Consider the following 18,970-nt stretch of genomic DNA (forward strand, 5'->3'; position numbering starts at 1 on the left):
TGGGATGGTATCCACTGACATTCAGAAGAATGGGGGGTGGGGGTGACCTCATTGAAACCTGTCGAATGGTGAAAGGCCTCGATAGAGTGGATGTGGAGGGGACGTTTCCTATGGTGGTAGAGTCGAAGACCAAATGACACAGCCTCAGAATAGAGGGGTGTCCTTTCAGAAAGGAGGTGAGGAAGAAGTTCTTTAGCCAGAGAGTGGTGAATCTGTGGAATTCGTTGCTACAGGCAGTTGAGTTGGCCAAGTTGTTATGTATATTTAAGGAAGAGGTTGATAGATTCCTGACTGGTCAGGGCATGAAGAGATATGGGGAGAAGGCAGGAGATTGGGGTTGAGAGGAAACCTGGATCAGCCGTGATGAAGTGGAGGTGCAGACTCAATGGGCCAAATGGACGAATTCTGCTCCTATATTTTATGGTCTAAGTCTCTGGAACCAGTCTTCAAAATGGATAAGTACGCAGAGTACAGAAAATTTAAGGCAAACAAAGGTAAATTTGTAATAAACTGAGGTAGGGTAGAGGGATGGGGTATTTCTGGAGTAGCAGGAACACATAGTGAAGATCAGTCAGATCAGCCATGTTTTTACTGTTACGTATTCGGGCAACAATAATACAGATGAGTTAGGCAAGGGGTTTTATAACGAATAACACGTTTATTAAACACTGATAACAAACCCCCTTCAAATGTAAACAAACCCAAACAATGGTCCGAGCTCAGCTGCTGGCAGCTGCTCAAACAGTCCTTAATAGCATTGCAGTCCCAAACAGTCTTTAAAGCGGTATTGAAAAGAACTCAGCTCTTTAAAGCGATATGCCGAAAGAAAACAGCATTTTAAAACGACATGCCTACAGTTCAAAAGCTCACGGTACTTTTAAAAGGAGAGACTTTTTAAAACGATGTAAATTCTCTTCCACGTCGATGTCCTTCGATTCCCAGCGTCGAACTCCCACGTCGAATTTTATTAAATATAACAACTTAAAGTGACTGACCTTCCTTCCACAATATTCTCAATCTCCCGCTTTTTCCAGCGGAGACTATCGTGAGAATAGTAAACGAAATCCTTCCGAATGAGGATCACACAAGGTCGAAGTCAATCCATCGAAAATCGATTCTTCTCTTCACTCTCCATTAGCAAAGAAACCGTTGGCTCTGACCTTTTAAACTTTAGGCATTATATAAAACTTCATTTTTAACTAAACTGCGTCATCACATTAAATCACACAGTAACATGAAGTCATCTTGGCAAATCCAGCCACGAACTGCCCCACCTGACAGGGTGGGTCTTCCTTTTATACCCTGTAGAAAAAACCTGTCACATGACCTCTACTGGCGGGAAAATGACATCACTCCACCATTACCTCATGTCCAGTATAACTTCAACCCCAGTCACGTGACAAGGGTACCACTGTCACGTGTCACGGGTACGTAACACCTCCCTCCAAAAAAAAACATTTTTGGTCTGTCAAGAACAAAAATTTTTAACAATTACTTACAAGAAAAAAAACAAATGTATAAATTATATAACATACACAATATACAATACAGTAGGAGTGTTACAATAAAAAAAAACCACTCCAAAAAAAAACATTGTACATTCAACATCGAGATAGACAATCAGCAACCACATTATCTTTACCTTTAATATGAGTTATCACAATATTGTACTCTTGTAACATCAAACTCCAATTTAACAATCTTCTGTTTTTGTTTTTCAGCTTACTCAGAAAAACCAACGGATTATGATCAGTGTAAACAATAAGTGGTTTTTGAGTTGTACCAACATATACCTCAAAATATTCCAAAGCTAAAACAAGAGATAACAATTCTTTCTCTATTGTTGAATAGTTTCTTTGATGCTTATTAAATTTCTTAGAAAAGTAAGCTACTGGATGATCAACCTCATCACCCTCATTCCTTTGCATCAATACTGCTCCCGCAGCTTCATCACTAGCATCTACAGCTAATGAAAAAGGTTTTTCAAAGTCAGGTGCCTTAAGCACAGGTTGTTCACATATCATTGTTTTCAATTTTTCAAATGCTTCCTGACAAAACACTGTCCACACAAACTTTACATTCTTCTGCAGAAGGTTAGTTAATGGAAGGGCAACATTAGCAAAATTCTTACAAAATTTTCGATAATATCCTACCATTCCCAAAAACCTTCTGAGAGTTTTTTTCCCCGTCGGAGTGGGAATTTCCAAAATTGCCTGAACTTTTGCCTGAACAGGAGCTACCTTACCTTGACCCACAACATAACCAAGGTAAGTCACAGTAGCATGTCCAAATTCACTCTTGGCTAAATTAATAGTCAAGTTAGCTTTTGAAAGCTTTTCAAACAATTTCTCCACCGCAATAATGTGTGCTTCCCAAGTATCATTTCCTGTCACTAAATCATCAATATAAGCATCAGTATCTTTCAAACCCTGAATCACAGAATTAATCATCCTCTGAAAAGTACCTGGGGCATTCTTCATCCCAAATGGAAGAACATTATACTCATATAACCCAGATGGAGTTACAAATGCAGAAATCTCTCTACCTCTGTCCGTTAGTGGAACACACCAATACCCTTTCAATAAATCAATCTTTGTAAGGAACTTTGCTTTTCCAACCTTATCTACACAATCATCCACTCTAGGAATTGGATATGCATCTGTTTTCGTTACAGCATTCACCTTTCTATAGTCCGTACAAAACCTAATACTACCATCAGGTTTTGGCACCATAACACATGGCGAACTCCAATTCGAGTTAGAATGTCTAATAATATCATTCTCTAACATGTATTCAATTTCTTTCTCAGCAAGTTCACATTTTTCCATGTTCATTCTATATGGATGTTGTTTAATAGGTTTGGCATCTCCAACATCTACATCATGTGAAGCTATAGTAGTCCTTCTCGGAACATCTGGAAACAAATCCTTATACTTAAAAATCAATTCCTTCATCTGTTGTTTCTGCTCTAGCTGTAAATGTGCTAATTTCTCATCCATATTTTCCAAAATAGTCGAATTAGGTAACCTAACAGAAACAATGTTAGATTTAGAATGAAAGTCAGATGAATCATCTATCATGTTCCCAGTTAAATCCAACTCATTCTCCCTAACCACAACAGTCACAGTATCAGATTGTTTCTCAAAATATGGTTTAATCATATTTATGTGGCAAAGTTGTGTTGACCTTCTACGATCTGGAGTTTTTATTACATAATCCACATCATTAACTCTAGACACAATTTCATAAGGTCCATGAAATCTAGCTTGTAAAGGATTTGTCTGCACTGGGAAAAAAACCAACACCTTATCTCCAGGCTTAAACATCCTCATCCTAGCTTCCTTATCATACCAAGTTTTCATTTTCTCCTGAGCCAACTTTAAATTTTCCTTGGCTAAGCTACAAGCTTTATGTAACCTGTCCTTAAATTTCAAAACATAATCCAACAAATTAGTATGCACTTCCTTACTAATCCACTGTTCCTTCAATAAAGCTAAAGGTCCTCTAACTCTATGTCCAAACACAAGTTCAAATGGACTAAACCCTAAAGATTCCTGTACCGATTCCCTTACTGCAAATAAAAGTAAGTTTATACTCTCATCCCAGTCACCTTCATTCTCCACACAATATGTCCTAATCATATTCTTGAGAGTAGAATGAAACCTCTCCAAAGCACCTTGCGATTCTGGATGGTATGCAGACGAAATAATTTGCTTAGCTCCCAATTTATAAACTATCTGTTGAAACAATCCAGACATAAAATTACTACCTTGATCAGTTTGTATTTCCTTAGGCAATCCAAAATAAGTAAAGAATTTTATAAGAGCCTTCGTCACAGTTTTAGCTTTTATATTCCTAAGTGGTACTGCCTCTGGAAACCTAGACGAAGTACACATGATAGTCAACAAATACTGATAACCAGTTTTTGTCTTTGGTAATGGACCAACACAATCTACAATAACTTTAGAAAACGGTTCACCGAATGCTGGAATAGGTTGTAATGGAGCTACTGGTGTAACCTGATTTGTTTACCCACAATTTGACAAGTATGGCACGTCTTACAAAACATCGCCACATCTTTTCTTAGACCAGGCCAGTAAAAATGTTTTAAAATCTTGTCCACAGTTTTCCTTACCCCTTGATGTCCACCTAAAGGCACACTATGAGCTAAAGTCAAAATCTCATTCTGATAAACTTTAGGAACAACCACCTGATAAACAACATTCCATTCCTCACTTGCAGGAATTGTAGGCGACCTCCACTTCCTCATCAACACTCCTTTTTCCAAATAATATCCTACTGACACCTTCTCAATTTCACTACCTAGTAAAGCTTGTTCCCTTAATTTTACAATCTCAGGATCTCTATTCTGCTCTGCTATCATCTCCTTCCGAGACAGAGATAAATCTTCATAGTCAGACTTACTCCCAGAACCTTGTTCAAACAACGAAGGTAAGAAAGTTTCTGACACATCCTCAAAACTCAAATCCTGAGTTGAACAGTCATGAGTAACAACCTCATTCTGCACATCAATTTTTTTAGTCATAGCTCTAGTCACAACACAAGAAAAATCTGTGTTAGAATTCACCTCAGGTACCTCTGATTCCATTGTCAAATGCACTTCAGGAAAAACTTGTCCACCTGCCAAGTCATTACCTAACAATAAAGAAATACCCTTCACAGGTAAGCTATGCTGTAATCCTACCTTAACAAATCCTGTAACTAACCCTGACTTTAAATTTACTTCATGTAAACGTACAGGCATAAAATCACTTCCAACACCTCTTATGTAATTTACCTCACCAGTATCACTCTCTTCATTAAACTTCAACACACTATCTAACATCAGTGATTGAGAAGCTCCAGTATCCCTAAGAATTTTTATTGGCACCAGAGTAGATCCTTCTTTCAAGGATACAAACCCTTCAGTTATAAAATGATCATATCCCTTTCTAACTTTGTCAGACTCTAACAAATCCTCATTTGTATTTACCAAACCCTGTAACTTTACAGGTGCTTCAGTATGTTGCACACAAGCATCCGGAACTGCTTCCTTCTCTTTCTTTTTCAATTTGAAACAGTTAGCTATTACATGGCCAGGCTTCTTACAATAGTTACAAATAAGACCAAACTGTCTTTCCTTCACAGGTTTTCCTTCCTCCTTACCTCTCTCATTAACCTCTAATTTAATTTCTGATTTACCTGGAGTCTCCATATTATTTTTCCTCTTGAAAATTCTACCCTGAGGAAATTTATTCTTATGGATTAAAACATACTCATCAGCTAATCTAGCACAGTCCTGCAATTTATCAGTATCCCTCTCATTTAAGTAGGTCCTTACTTCAACAGGAATGCTTCTTTTAAATTCCTCCATCAAAATCAGCTCTTTCAAAGTATCATAGTCCTCATTTACATTTTTAGAAGAAACCCATCTCTCAAAACACATAGCTTTATCATAGGCAAATTCCACATAAGTCTTTTCCACAGACTTTTTCAAACTCCTGAATCTTTCCCTGTACGCTTCTGGGACCAATTCATACGATTTGAGAATATTTTCTTTCACAATATCGTAATCTAATGCTTGTGCAGCAGTTAAAGCTGTGTAAACGTGTCTTGCCTTGCCTTTGATTACACTCTGTAATAACACTGACCATTTATCTTTCGGCCACTCTGACATCCGAGCAATAGTTTCAAAATGTTGAAAATATCTCTCCACTTCTGTTTCACTAAATGGAGGGACCAATTTAATTTCTTGGCTAGCAACAAACGGTTTTTTAGAATCAGAAGACTGTTCTACAGACCTTAATTTCTCCATTGCATATTCAAAATCTCTTTGCTTTTGTTCAGCTTCCAATTTACACCTTTCTAACATCATTTGTTCAATTTGCAACTGCATCTCCAGATTACTTATTGGAAACGATTCTAAAATCGATTCTTCAAAATGACCCGAAGCCACAAAATGTGATGCGATCTTTCTCTGTATTACAGCTTTTGACGTAGTTGGCAAAATCCCTTTAAGATGCAACCGATTAGCAAGTTCAGAGACTTCAGTTTTTTTCGCCTTCGCTAACAAATCCGCGACTGGCGAATCCAGAAACTCATCAATATTCATCGTTGCCGAATATCACTCACAAGCCAATCAAACAAAAAAAAAATCGAGCAATCCCCGTTACCAAAACACCGATTCAAAATTCAAAAAACTTTTTAAAATCAAATAATTCAATCCCGGACGAGCCCCCATAATTATGTTACGTATTCGGGCAACAATAATACAGATGAGTTAGGCAAGGGGTTTTATAACGAATAACACGTTTATTAAACACTGATAACAAACCCCCTTCAAATGTAAACAAACCCAAACAATGGTCCGAGCTCAGCTGCTGGCAGCTGCTCAAACAGTCCTTAATAGCGTTGCAGTCCCAAACAGTCTTTAAAGCGGTATTGAAAAGAACTCAGCTCTTTAAAGCGATATGCCGAAAGAAAACAGCATTTTAAAACGACATGCCGACAGTTCAAAAGCTCACGGTACTTTTAAAAGGAGAGACTTTTTAAAACGATGTAAATTCTCTTCCACGTCGATGTCCTTCGATTCCCAGCGTCGAACTCCCACGTCGAATTTTATTAAATATAACAACTTAAAGTGACTGACCTTCCTTCCACAATATTCTCAATCTCCAGCTTTTTCCAGCGGAGACTATCGTGAGAATAGTAAACAAAATCCTTCCGAATGAGGATCACACAAGGTCGAAGTCAATCCATCGAAAATCGATTCTTCTCTTCACTCTCCATTAGCAAAGAAACCGTTGGCTCTGACCTTTTAAACTTTAGGCATTATATAAAACTTCATTTTTAACTAAACTGCGTCATCACATTAAATCACACAGTAACATGAAGTCATCTTGGCAAATCCAGCCACGAACTGCCCCACCTGACAGGGTGGGTCTTCCTTTTATACCCTGTAGAAAAAACCTGTCACATGACCTCTACTGGCGGGAAAATGACATCACTCCACCATTACCTCATGTCCAGTATAACTTCAACCCCAGTCACGTGACAAGGGTACCACTGTCACGTGTCACGGGTACGTAACATTACAAATGGCAAGACAGGCAAGATCAGTGGCTTCCTCCAACTCCCAATTCATATGTTCATGTTCCACATTATCCTCAAGAAAATGCACAAGTTGTAAGGCTTGTTTTATTTTGACTGCATGCCCCACTTAGATTAATCTTCCCACTGTTCTCATCTTTTTCCTATCATTCTTTCAGGTATTCCTTCACAACCCAAGTACAAACATCCGCTGAAAGACTAATTGTGCATACTTTCTTAAAATGAAAATCTAACAGCAGCAGATCTTTGCAAACCAAAAGTGGTCAAGTTAACTTCATCAACTGAATTTGCACTTAACAGGTTAATCCATAAGCTGATATGCTTCCAAGAGGAAGAAATCTGATTAAATTGATTTCATTTATTGTGGCAATGCACAGCTTAGCAATGCTTTGTTAAAACTATTAGTATTACTTGCGTACATGTTACATATCTACCATTCTTGCCTCTTTAAAACACAGGATGCACTGATTTGATGATCTTCAAAGATTGATAGCTTATTAAACTTTTTTCCCTCCAAGGTGTTTTTCACTCAGACTTGCAGGCCAAGGTTCAAGTTGGTGTCAGGGTGAAGATTGAAAGGCAGTAGTTTCAACTTACCACAATTCTCTTCATCACTGCCTGAAATGCAATCCCTTTCACCGTCACATTTCCAGTGAACAGGAATACACTGAAGCCAATCAGTGCCACAGCTGATTTCATTCATCCGACAGGTTCTTTTGTCTAAAACGACAAGGCAGTTAGTTCAGATTCCAGAAGTGTACAATTCTGGCACAGTTAAGAACAAACTCATTCTGACCAAGGGATCCAGACCCAAAATATCAACCATTTCTTTCCCCAGGTGCTGCCTAACCCGCTGAGTGTTTCCAATATTTTGTTTTTAATAACACATATAGCTTGCTGATATTAACCAGAAGACTCACCCAACATTGTCACTATGAGGTTCTTCCATCAGAGGAAAAGACCAACTTAGGGGAAAGACTACAATCTTGGGCAGTTTATCGAATTTCAACTGGACCTGGATAAGGCTGCATTTTGGTAATAATATTTTTAATTTTCATTCTTTTGCTATTTAAAAACCTGGTATGTTTATTGCTAGTTTACAACATTATCCAAGTAAAACTTGCATTCAGTTTTATTAATTTGTAGTTTTTACTGTGCTTAAAAATTCAAATCAAAACTTATCCCATTTCACGGCAAACAGAGAAACCTTAAGAATTCCAAGCAGAACTTTAAACAATTGTTTGAAACTGCAAAATGCTCCCTTTGTTCTAAACCAAGTGAATTTAAGACTATGGTATCATCCAGAAACATGTTCAATGTTTTTAAAGGGGATAAACTACCTTTAAACCCACCAGGCAAATGTCAGTGACACATTTATCAAGTTGGGAGTTGAGCAGCAGCCGGGAAAATCCAAGTTAAATGCAATTGGCCTAACGATTTTGTAAAAGAATGATTCCCAGGAGCTTTTAAAGTGGACAATTTGCTCAATGTTTGGAAAACAAATGAATTTAGAGTACTCAAGACAAATACAAAGCTATAGAAATGTGATTACACAATATAGATAAAATCAAAAACTTACGACAGGTTTCGGGGGCCTCGTCAGACCCGTCTTCGCAGTCAGCACTGCCATCACACTGCCATTTACTGGGTATACATTGTCCATCAAGACAGGTGAAATCAGTCTTATGACAGGAAGCATTAGCTAGGAAAACAAATTTAATTCAAACAGTATTTAATAAGTCGTGTTTACTCAATTCAGCTGGCTGTTGGAAGTACCAGACTGATATTGCTAAATCTAATTTTTGATGGATACAATTACATTTGGCCTCAGTAAATGTTCTGCTGAAAATTTAATGATTGCCTTAGGTAATCATTCTCTTTTATTAAGCCAAAGATTTGGGGATTGGGGAAGATGAGGACAGAATAAAATAGAACATCCTTCTCATAACAATTGCACTAAAAAAACCCTTTAGATTCAAGTCATTGCTCCATCAGCAGCTTTTGAATTTACTAAAGTCTGGAAGAGAAAAGTCTAAAATTGAGCAAAAAAATAAAGCAGGTGTGGTGGAACCAGTGAGCCGGCTAATGGCGGCCGACAAGTTCTGCTTTTGCTTCTGGCCAGTGCTGGCAACATCAAGTTGAACCTGAGTTTTATCATCTACAGCTCTGAGTGCCTGGACCATTGATAAGGTAGAAGCTATATTTATACCCATAACAAACCACACAGAATACAAATACCTGGGGCATCTGGAAGAGCAACTGTTTTGGCGACCATTCAAAACCACCCACTCTGTTTCCTCCATAATGCAATGAACCTCATTTTCCCCAGCTTCTCTAGGCTCCTGTGCAGATTGCCTGTTTGGCCAGATACTTCTAACAACCGATACTTCACTTGAAGGATGATTGAGCAAATACTACAGGACACTGGGAAGTTAGTTCCCTTCATTTTTACCAACTTAAGATGGTGTTGTAAAGCTTTGGAGTTTTGGAGTTACTCAGCATGGAAACAGATCCTAAACCAGCCCAGCTCCCATAAACCAACCAAGCTGCACAACTGAGCTCAATACCTGTTCCATATCCCTCTCAGCCTTTCCAAATAATGTACCTGGCCAAATGTCTTTTCTCATTGTATCTGCCTCTACCATCTTCTCCAGCAGTTCTTTCCATACGTACACCATCACCTGTGAAACAAGTTCCACCTCAAATGCCTCCATGAATCTTTCCACTCTCACTTTTGCCCATGTCCTGTAGCGTTGGACTACCCTACCCAAGGGAAATGCCTGGGGCATTTAGAAAGTTCACCCGTCAGCCTCTTGCATTCCACAGAACCGAGTCCAAGCCTATCCAGCCTCACAACTCCAAACCTCGTCACGGCAGTATCCCCATATCATTTTTTTTTTGCACCTTTCAGTGTAATGACATCCTTCCTTTGGCAGGGTGACCAGAAACGCACTCGGCACTCCAAACGTGGAGTTACCAATGTCCTGTACAACTGTAACATGATGTCCAACTCCTGTACTCAATATCCTGACTAAAGAGGACCAAGTGCCTTTTTCAACACCCTGGCTACCAATGTCATCACTTTCAAAGAATTATGGAAATGTTCTACAACTCTCCATTTACGTTGCAAGTCCTGCCCTGGTTTTTCATACCAATGTGCCACACCGCACATCAGAGTCAAACTCTGGAACTTCAGAACACTGGCCTAGTTGATCAAGATGCTGCATTCATCTTAGATAACCCCACACAGGCTCTGTAATTACTTCCTAGACACATTTGAACAAGCCCCAAAGATGTATTGATCTTTATGTATTTTAAGACCTCCATGCCTCCTCTAATGTATACTCTTTTCAAGGTATCACTAACTTGGAGTCCCCCTCGTATCAATGACTTTCACTGGTAATACAGACAAATATTGATTAGGATCTCAACCCCCATTTCCTGTGGCTCCAAGCCGATTACCTTGTTTATCTTTAAGGAGCCCTATTCTCTCCCTAGTTATTTGCTTGGCCTCAATGCATTAGAAAATACAAAAAAAAAAGCATTACTTTACATTATCTGCCAAAACCATTTTGTGCTCCTTTTTGCCCTACCCCAATGATTTTCCTTGCATTCCACTCCTACATTCTAAACTCAAAGGATTCACTTGATCCCCAGCTGTCCATACCTGACACACACTCAGTGGCCACTTTATTAGGTACCTCCTGTAGGTTCAATGTGTTGTGTGTTCAGAGATGCTCTCAGCACACCATTGCTATAACTGTGGGTATCTGAGTTACCGTCACCTTTCTGTCAGCCTGAACTGGTCTGGCCATTCCCCTCTGACTTCTCATTAACAATACGTTTTTGCCCAGAGAACTGCCACTCACTGGATGTCTTTGTTTCTCACACCATTCTCTGTAAACTCGAGAGACTGTTTTGTGTGCAAATACCAGGAGATCAGTGGTTACTGAGATAGACAAACTACCCTGTCTGTCACCAGCAATCATTCCACAGTCAAAGTCATTTGATCACATTTTTCCACATTCTGATGTTTGGTCTGATCAACAACTGAACCTCGTGACCATGTCTGCATGCTTCTATGCATTAAAGTCCTGCCGCATGATTGATTGATTAAATATTTGCATTAATGAGAAGATCTGCCAGGCGATGCTGAGGATGTTCTATGAGTCTGTGGTGGCCAGTGCTATCATGTTTGCTGTTGTGTACTGGGGCAGCAGGCTGAGGGCAGCAGACACCAACAGAATCAACAAACTCATTCGTAAGGCCAGTGATGTTGTGGGGGTGGAACTGGACTCTCTGACAGTGGTGTCTGAAATGAGGATGCTGTCCAAGTTGCATGCTATCTTGGACAATGTCTCCCATTCAATCTATAATGTACTGGTTAGGCACAGGAGTACATTCAGCCAGAGACTCATTCCACCGAGATGTAACACTGAGCGTCATTGGAAGTCATTTCTTCCTGTGGCCATCAAACTCCTCCCTCGGAGTGTCAGACACCCTGAGCCAATAGGCTAGTCCTGGACTTACTTCCACTTGGAATAATTTACTTATCATTATTTAATTATTTATGGTTTTATATTGCTATATTTCTACACTATTCTTGGTTGGTGCGACTGTAACGAAACCCAATTTCCCTCGGGATCAATAAAGTATGTCTGTCTGTACCTAATAAAGTGGCCACAAAAAGTACGTCAAAGATTAATCCTTTTCCAAAATTAAATATCCTGTGAAACATTACTGCATCCAAAATCTTTCTCGTGGCTATTTCAATCACATGCCACTGAGGCATTTGCTCGATTCAATTGTGTACCTCCGGAAGTAAAGATATTCAGTATCTAGCAGGTTTAATAATCAATACAATAGCTGTTGGAATTAAATTGAAAAGGTAATTAAAGATGGAATAAGTGAAATATTCAACTAAGAATGACTTTACAGGAATAGTGTCATGGAACTGAAAATATATGATATAAAATCTTAAAAATGAAATCACTCAACTAACACAAATCAGTTCGTTCACACCTAATCTCATTGGGCCAATGACCCATTAATCTACTTCTTACAAATCTTTTCCAATTAAGCTTGAGCTTAAGATCTAATTCATTGTAACAGTTTCCAAAATCTTTACAAATACTTCTGCACCAAGTTTCTCCAGATGCAACAGTGCGCGTTTCAGAACAGTTTACCTGCATTACACTCCCTTTCGTTCTCCACATCCATTCCAGACGGACACACACAAGTGGATTTGGGGAACTGATCAGTGTGTGGAGCAGGGAGGCACAGGTACTTACAACCTCCATTTTTCAGCTTTTCATTGCACCGATTTTTGCCTGTATGAGCACGGAGAAATTTCAAAGTCAGTAATTTGGGAAATTTCAGAGTAGACCTTGGTAGAAGCAATTACTTATTTATGACAGCACACCATTATAATGGTGAAGATTTTCTCAAATTTACTGACATCGCGACGTTCAGTTCCATTTATCTGACGCAGGGGTTCAAACTTGTCAGCTATTGCTGGGTGATTAAATGGAGTAAAAAAAAAGATAATTGGGATAGCAGTTTTTGAATTGATTATTAGACATTGTGCTTTGAATAAACCAAGCCTAAGACTATTACAACAGCAGTGCTATGATTCAATGCATCCCGGTTAGTAACTTTATAGAAAAGGTGCCAGTCACACTGTGTGTCTTACCAGATGGCTGCAATAATGGATGAAATACAAAGACATCTTGAGGTTGATTAAGGTTGGAAACTAGAGTCTCCACATCTTCTCCTGTATATTTATTGGCTCCATAGATGGCTGCATTCATTTCATCAGTCCAGAATACACGATCCTGAAATGTGCGAAAAAAAATACGACGGGGGAAAGAGTAAGTGGAATCAGCTGAGTAACAGAATTCTCAGGAGTTTAAGATAACTTCTTGCAATAAGCAAACTTGAGAGTACAGATGTAGATCAAAGCGCTCCGCTGAAGACCATCTCAAGCACTTACACTCAAGATGAGAGCTAAAGTTTCCATCCAAGGGCAAACCTGGCTGATCACACAGGTTATAGGCCCTGACCTTTGTAAGACTTTGTGCTTAAAATTATTCTTAACCCATTTGGGAACTCAGCTGGGGGCCACATTATTCATTTATCTTCATGGTTTCCAATGCAGAGCTTAAAGGAAGACGGTTATTTCTTCAGTGGTTTGATCGCGGCACGACTGCGCAAGTGCGTGGACATCAGCCAGTGAGAACAGCGAGGTGTTTAAAAGGAGACACCTTATAGAGCGGGATTCCGAGTAGAGGGAGACAGAGTAGAAAGGCTTTGGCTCAACGAGGCTTTGGTGATAATGGGAGCTATAGGTAGGTAGTCACACTGGGACCTGGGGAGACAGATTAAATGGTTAATAGTCAGGAGAAGGAAGGGCAGGAGTCAGATGCTAGGGAGCACCCCTGTGGCTGTACCCCTTGACAATAAATACTCCTGCTTGAGTACTGTTGGGGAGTGGGGGGGACAGCCCACTGGGGGGGAAGCACAGTGGTCGTGCTTCTGGCACAGAGTCTGAGCCTGTGGCTCAGATGGGTAGGGAAAGGAAGAGGATGGCAGCAGTGATGGGGGACTCTGTAGTTAGGGGGTCAGACGGGCGATTCTGTGGACGCAGGAAAGAAGCACGGATGGTAGTTTGCCTCCCAGGTGTCAGGGTCCTGGATGTTTCTGATCGTGTCCACGATATCTTGAAGTGGGTAGTCTTCAAAATGAAGTGGGAAGGTGAACAGCCAGAGGCTGTGGCACATATTGGTACCAATGACATAGGGAAGAGGTCCTGAAAGCAGACTACGGGGAGTTAGGAAGGAAGTTGAGAAGCAGGACCTCAAAAGGTAGTAATCTCGGGATTACTGCCTGTGCCATGTGACAGTGAGTATAGGAATAGAGTGAGGTGGAGGATAAATGTGTGGCTGAGAGATTGGAGCAGGAGGTAGGGATTCAGATTTCTGGATTATTGGGACCTCTTTTGGGGCGTGTGTGACCTGTACAAAAAGGACAGGTTGCACTTGAATCCCAGGGGGACCAATATCCTGGCGGGGAGGTTTGCTAAGGCTACTGGGGGGAGTTTCAACCAGGATAGCTGGGGGGTGGGAATCAAACTGAAGAGACGGAGGAAGAGACTTAATGTTTAGGGGATACTTGCATGGAGTTCTACATTGGTACATTCCAATGAGACAGGGAAAGGATGGTAGGGTACAGGAACTGTGGTGTACAAAGGCTGTTGTAAATCTGGTCAAGAAGAAAAGAAGAGCTTATGAAAGGTTATAAGATTATAAGGCTAGCAGGAAGGATCTTAAGAAAGAAATTATGAAAGCCAGAAGGGGCCAAGAGAAGACCTTAGCAGACAGGATTAAGCAAAACCCCAAAGCATTCTACAAGTACATGAAGAGCAAGAGGATAAGATGTGAGAGAATAGGACCAATCAAGTGTTACAGTGGAAAAGTGTGTATGGAACAGGAGGAGATAGCAGAGGTACTTAACGCATACTTTGCTTCAGTATTCACTATGGAAATGAATCTAGGCAATTATAGGGATGATTTACAGTGGACTGAAAAGCTTGAGCATGTAGGTATTAAGAAAGAGGATGTGCTGGAGTTTTTGGAAGGCATCAAGTTAGGTAAGTCATTGGGACTGGACCAGATGAAAAGAACCCCAGGCTACTGTGGGAAGTGAGTGAGGAGATTGCTGAGCCTCTGGCAATGATATTTGCATCATCAATGGGGACGGGAGAGGGACGGTTAAGTTTCTGGAGGACTGAAGGGTTGCAGATGTTGTTCCATTATTCAAGAAAGAGAGCAGAGATAGCCAAGGAAATTATAGACCAGTGAGCCTTACTTCAGTGGTTGGTAAGTTGATGGAGAAGAACCTGAGAGGCAGGATTTATGAACATTTGGAGAGGTATAATATGATTAGGAATAGTCAGCATGGCTTTGTCAAAGGCAGGTCGTGCCTTACCAGACTGATTGAATTTTTTGAGGATGTGACTAAACAAATTGATGAAGGTAGAGCAGTAGAGGCAGCGTATATGGGTTTCAGCAAAGCATTTGACAAAGTACCCCATGCAAGGCTTATAGAGAAAGTAAGGAGGCATGGGATCCAAGAAGACATTAGTTTGTGGATCCAGAACTGGCTTGCCACAGAAGGCAAAGAGTGTTTGTAGACAGGTCATATTCTGCCTGGAGGTCAGCCACCAGTGATGCCTTAGGGATCTGTTCTGGGACCCCTAGTCTTCGTGATTTTTATAAGTGACCTGGATAAGGAAGTGGAGGGATGGGTTAGTAAATTTGCTGATGCCATAAAGGTTGGAGGTGTTGTGGATAGTGTGGAGGCCTGGCAGAGGTTACAGCGGGACATTAACAGGATACCAAACTGGGCTGAGAAGTGGCATATGGAGTTCCACCCAGGTAAGTGTGAGTTGTTTCATTTTGGTAGGTCAAATATTATGGCAGAATATAGTATTAATGGTAAGACTCTTGGCAGTGTGGAGGATCAGAGAGATCCTGGAGTCAGAATCCAGAGGACACTCAAAGCTGCTGTGCAGGTTGACTCTGTGGTTAAGAAAGCATACGGTGCATTGGCCTTCATCAATCATGGGAGTGAGTTTAGGAGCCGAGAGGTAACGTTGCAGCTATATAGGACCCTGGTCAGACCCCACTTGGAGTACTGTGCTCAGTTCTGGTCACTTCACTATAGGAAGGACATGGAAACCATAGAAAGGGTGCAGAGGAGATTTACAAGGCTGTTGCCTGGATTGGGGAGTATGCCTTATGAGAATAGGTTGAGTGAACTTGGCCTTTTTTCCTTGGAGTGACAAAGGATGCCAAGTGACCTGATAGAGATGTATAAGATAATGAGAGGTATTGACTGTGGATAGTCAGAGGCTCTTTCCCAGGGCTGAAATGGCTAGCACGAGAGGGCACAGCTTTAAGGTGCTTGGAAGCAGGTACAGAGGAGATGTCAGGGGCAAGTTGTGTTTTTTATGCAGAGAGTGGTGAGTGCATGGAATGGGCTGCCGGCGATGGTGGTGAAGGTAGATACGATAGGGTCTTTTAAGAGACTCCTGGACAGGTACATGGAGCTCAGATAAATAGAGGGCTATGGGTAACCCTAGGTAATTTCTAAAGTAAGGACATGTTCGGCACAGCTTTGTTTCTATGAGATTGTATCACCAAACTCTGCTACTAACTCGCTTGGGATGAGCCTTTGATACCACAAGCAATCATTAATGATTGGATAACACAGCTCAATATCAGCCCTTTCTATGAAATTGTAGTCCTGACCCATGAACTTGAGAGCACAGCTGCAATCTGCAGGCTTCTGGTCTACATTTTACTCCGTGATACAAGTTTCACGGAGAGACCCTAAACCACAACTCATATTGCACCAAGTTGCTTGTTTTCAAAGTAATATTTCTAAATTCCTACAGAAAATGTCCCAGACCTCAAAGAGTAGTGATTAATTTATAGCAGGAATTTGGTGCATTCTTACTGCATCCTCAAATTTTAGTTAATATAAAAATATTGCACTAAATTTTGTACAATTGCAGCAGGATAACTTTTTGAACTATGTTCCAATTATTCACTTCGGAGTATAAGCGAAGAGTAATAATACTTGCTCTTTAGTGAACAATTTGCAAATTATTAGATTAGTGGCAAGACTAAACTTTATTGACACAAGTAAATAAGCTTAAATCTTAACAGACTGACCGGCTCTGGAGTTCAGGTTCTCAGAGGCGTTGATGCAATCTGAAGCGTCAGCCATACAGCACAGAAACAGGCCCTTGAGCCCATCTTATCCATTCTAACCATCAAGTACACATTTACATTAATCTCAGACTACCAGATGATTTTCCCACCCAAATTATATTTAAACCTAAACCGTAAACAATGAAATAAATTAAAATTGGACTATTTGGTCAAGGACTTTTTACCTCAAATACTGCAACAGCACAAGGATGAGCAAGGAATTCCAAGGAGAAAAGCACTGTTCTTCTGTTTTGTCCATTGAAGTTAATATATGATAATGAGTGCAGTTTGGAGTCAACCCAATAAAGAGAACTTTTCACAAGATCTGTAGAGAAGCAAATTATTAACCATGTGCCAAAAGGGAAATGCAAGAAAGAAAACTACATGCCCACTTACCAAGTGCAATGCCATTTGGAGATTCAATCTCTGTATTAACCAGAAGCTGCCTGCTAATGCCATTCATACCAGCATTTTCTATCGTCGGAGGTACTCCTAGATCCGACCAGTAAATAAACCTTGCAAAGCAAAATAATGTAAAACAAATCATCTTTAAAATTAATCAAGACAAATGCATTATATATGGAACACCAAACTGATTGCTCATTGTCCAATTTTCAATATTCCTGGCATCAAGCGAAATTAAATCATTTTGTAGACTGCCCACTACAATTTCAGCCTTGTAGCTTTTTGTTCTTGAAAGCAAGAGTTTAGTTCCATCAGAATCAGAAAAAGGTTGAGGTCTGTGGACCTACACAGCCCAGGGAACTTTTATCTAGTCTAGCTGAACACAAGAGAGAGCCATTGTAATCAAACCATTAAAACAACGCCACACTGTTTAGCAGGAAAGGAAACATTTGATTTTGATCTTCAAGGTAGGCCATCATAAAACACACACTTAGATCAACATTTACCAATAACCTCATGAATTTGCCATACAAAATTTGGAAATAAATAAACATCTTTGAAAACAAAGTGATCAAATGTGGAGTGGTGAGGGAGTGGGCTTAAGAACTTTTTAAAAGCTATTATTAATGCTTTTTGAAATAGTGATTTAGATGCATATCATATTTTTTTTACTGAGTTAAGTATTGTATGTAATTAGTTTTGCTACAACAAGTGTATGGGACATTGGAAAAAAAAGTTGAATTTCCCCATGGGGATGAATAAAGTATCTATCTATCTATCTATCTATCAAAAGGGAATTAGAAGTGTTGGACAAACTGTGTTGAATAACCTATATGCTCATCCCCCAAAAAATTAAAGGTTAAATTAGTTGCATTGTTTAGTATTCCTTCGTTTCTTACAACCACAGCCGCCCATTCCAAAATGGATCCAATAAGAGATACGAGTGACAGTTAAATAGTAGAATAAATAAAAAACAATGTTAAGATTCTGTACCCCATCAATGGATCAACTGCCACAGATGCTGGCTCCCTCAGGCCAGTTTCAAAGAGGACCTTCCTTTTGGTTCCATTGAAAGTAGCCACAGATATAGTTTTAGATACATCATCAGTCCAGTAGATATGTTTATAGATCCAATCCACTGCAATTCCATTTGAATTGTTTACATCTTTAAGGATCCTTGAAACATCAAGAATTTTCTTCTCACGCATGGACAAGCTGAGGATGGTTTGGAGAAATAACACAACACATGACATTAAGTTGTTTTAATTGTGCGAGTATTAAGTTCTGAAATTGCTCAGGATTAGTACCACGCCAGAAAAGTTAAACTATCCACTTTCCAAATGAATACTTTAACAAGTGTGAAAGAAAAGGAACATTTGAAGCTAAGTTTGCAGCATGGTAATCTGCAGTAGTATTGAGGATTCATTACCTGAAGATAGCCTGCTGGCCCTTGTCAGCCCAAAATATTCTCCCCTCTGCAACATCAGCGTCCAGTGCCACAGCATTTCTCAGCTGTGCAGCAATTTGGGTGTACTCCTGGTGATGTAGTCCCAGCTTGTGGATGTCATGGTGATTTGTGAAGATCAAATAAGGCTCTTTGCCTAGAAGGGATTGCATTTAAATTGCTTTTTGTTAAAAGAAAGGATAAATGCAAGGGAAATTCAGTACAGCTGTTCCAT

At 39.9% G+C, this 18,970-nt stretch overlaps 1 protein-coding gene across 1 annotated transcript in view; it reads right to left on the reverse strand.

The window, feature by feature from the left end:
- LOC140741831 (prolow-density lipoprotein receptor-related protein 1-like) overlaps positions 1-18,970 on the reverse strand; it is a 109,206-nt gene that overhangs the window by 68,456 nt on the left and 21,780 nt on the right. The window contains 8 exon segments of the mRNA XM_073072279.1: positions 7,708-7,830; positions 8,690-8,812; positions 12,297-12,440; positions 12,803-12,944; positions 17,072-17,211; positions 17,283-17,401; positions 18,285-18,490; positions 18,687-18,892. Coding sequence (XP_072928380.1) covers positions 7,708-7,830; positions 8,690-8,812; positions 12,297-12,440; positions 12,803-12,944; positions 17,072-17,211; positions 17,283-17,401; positions 18,285-18,490; positions 18,687-18,892 — 1,203 coding nt within the window.

Source organism: Hemitrygon akajei, chromosome 2 (genome assembly GCF_048418815.1).
Source record: "Hemitrygon akajei chromosome 2, sHemAka1.3, whole genome shotgun sequence".
In the NCBI taxonomy this organism is placed as follows: Eukaryota; Metazoa; Chordata; class Chondrichthyes; order Myliobatiformes; family Dasyatidae; genus Hemitrygon; species Hemitrygon akajei.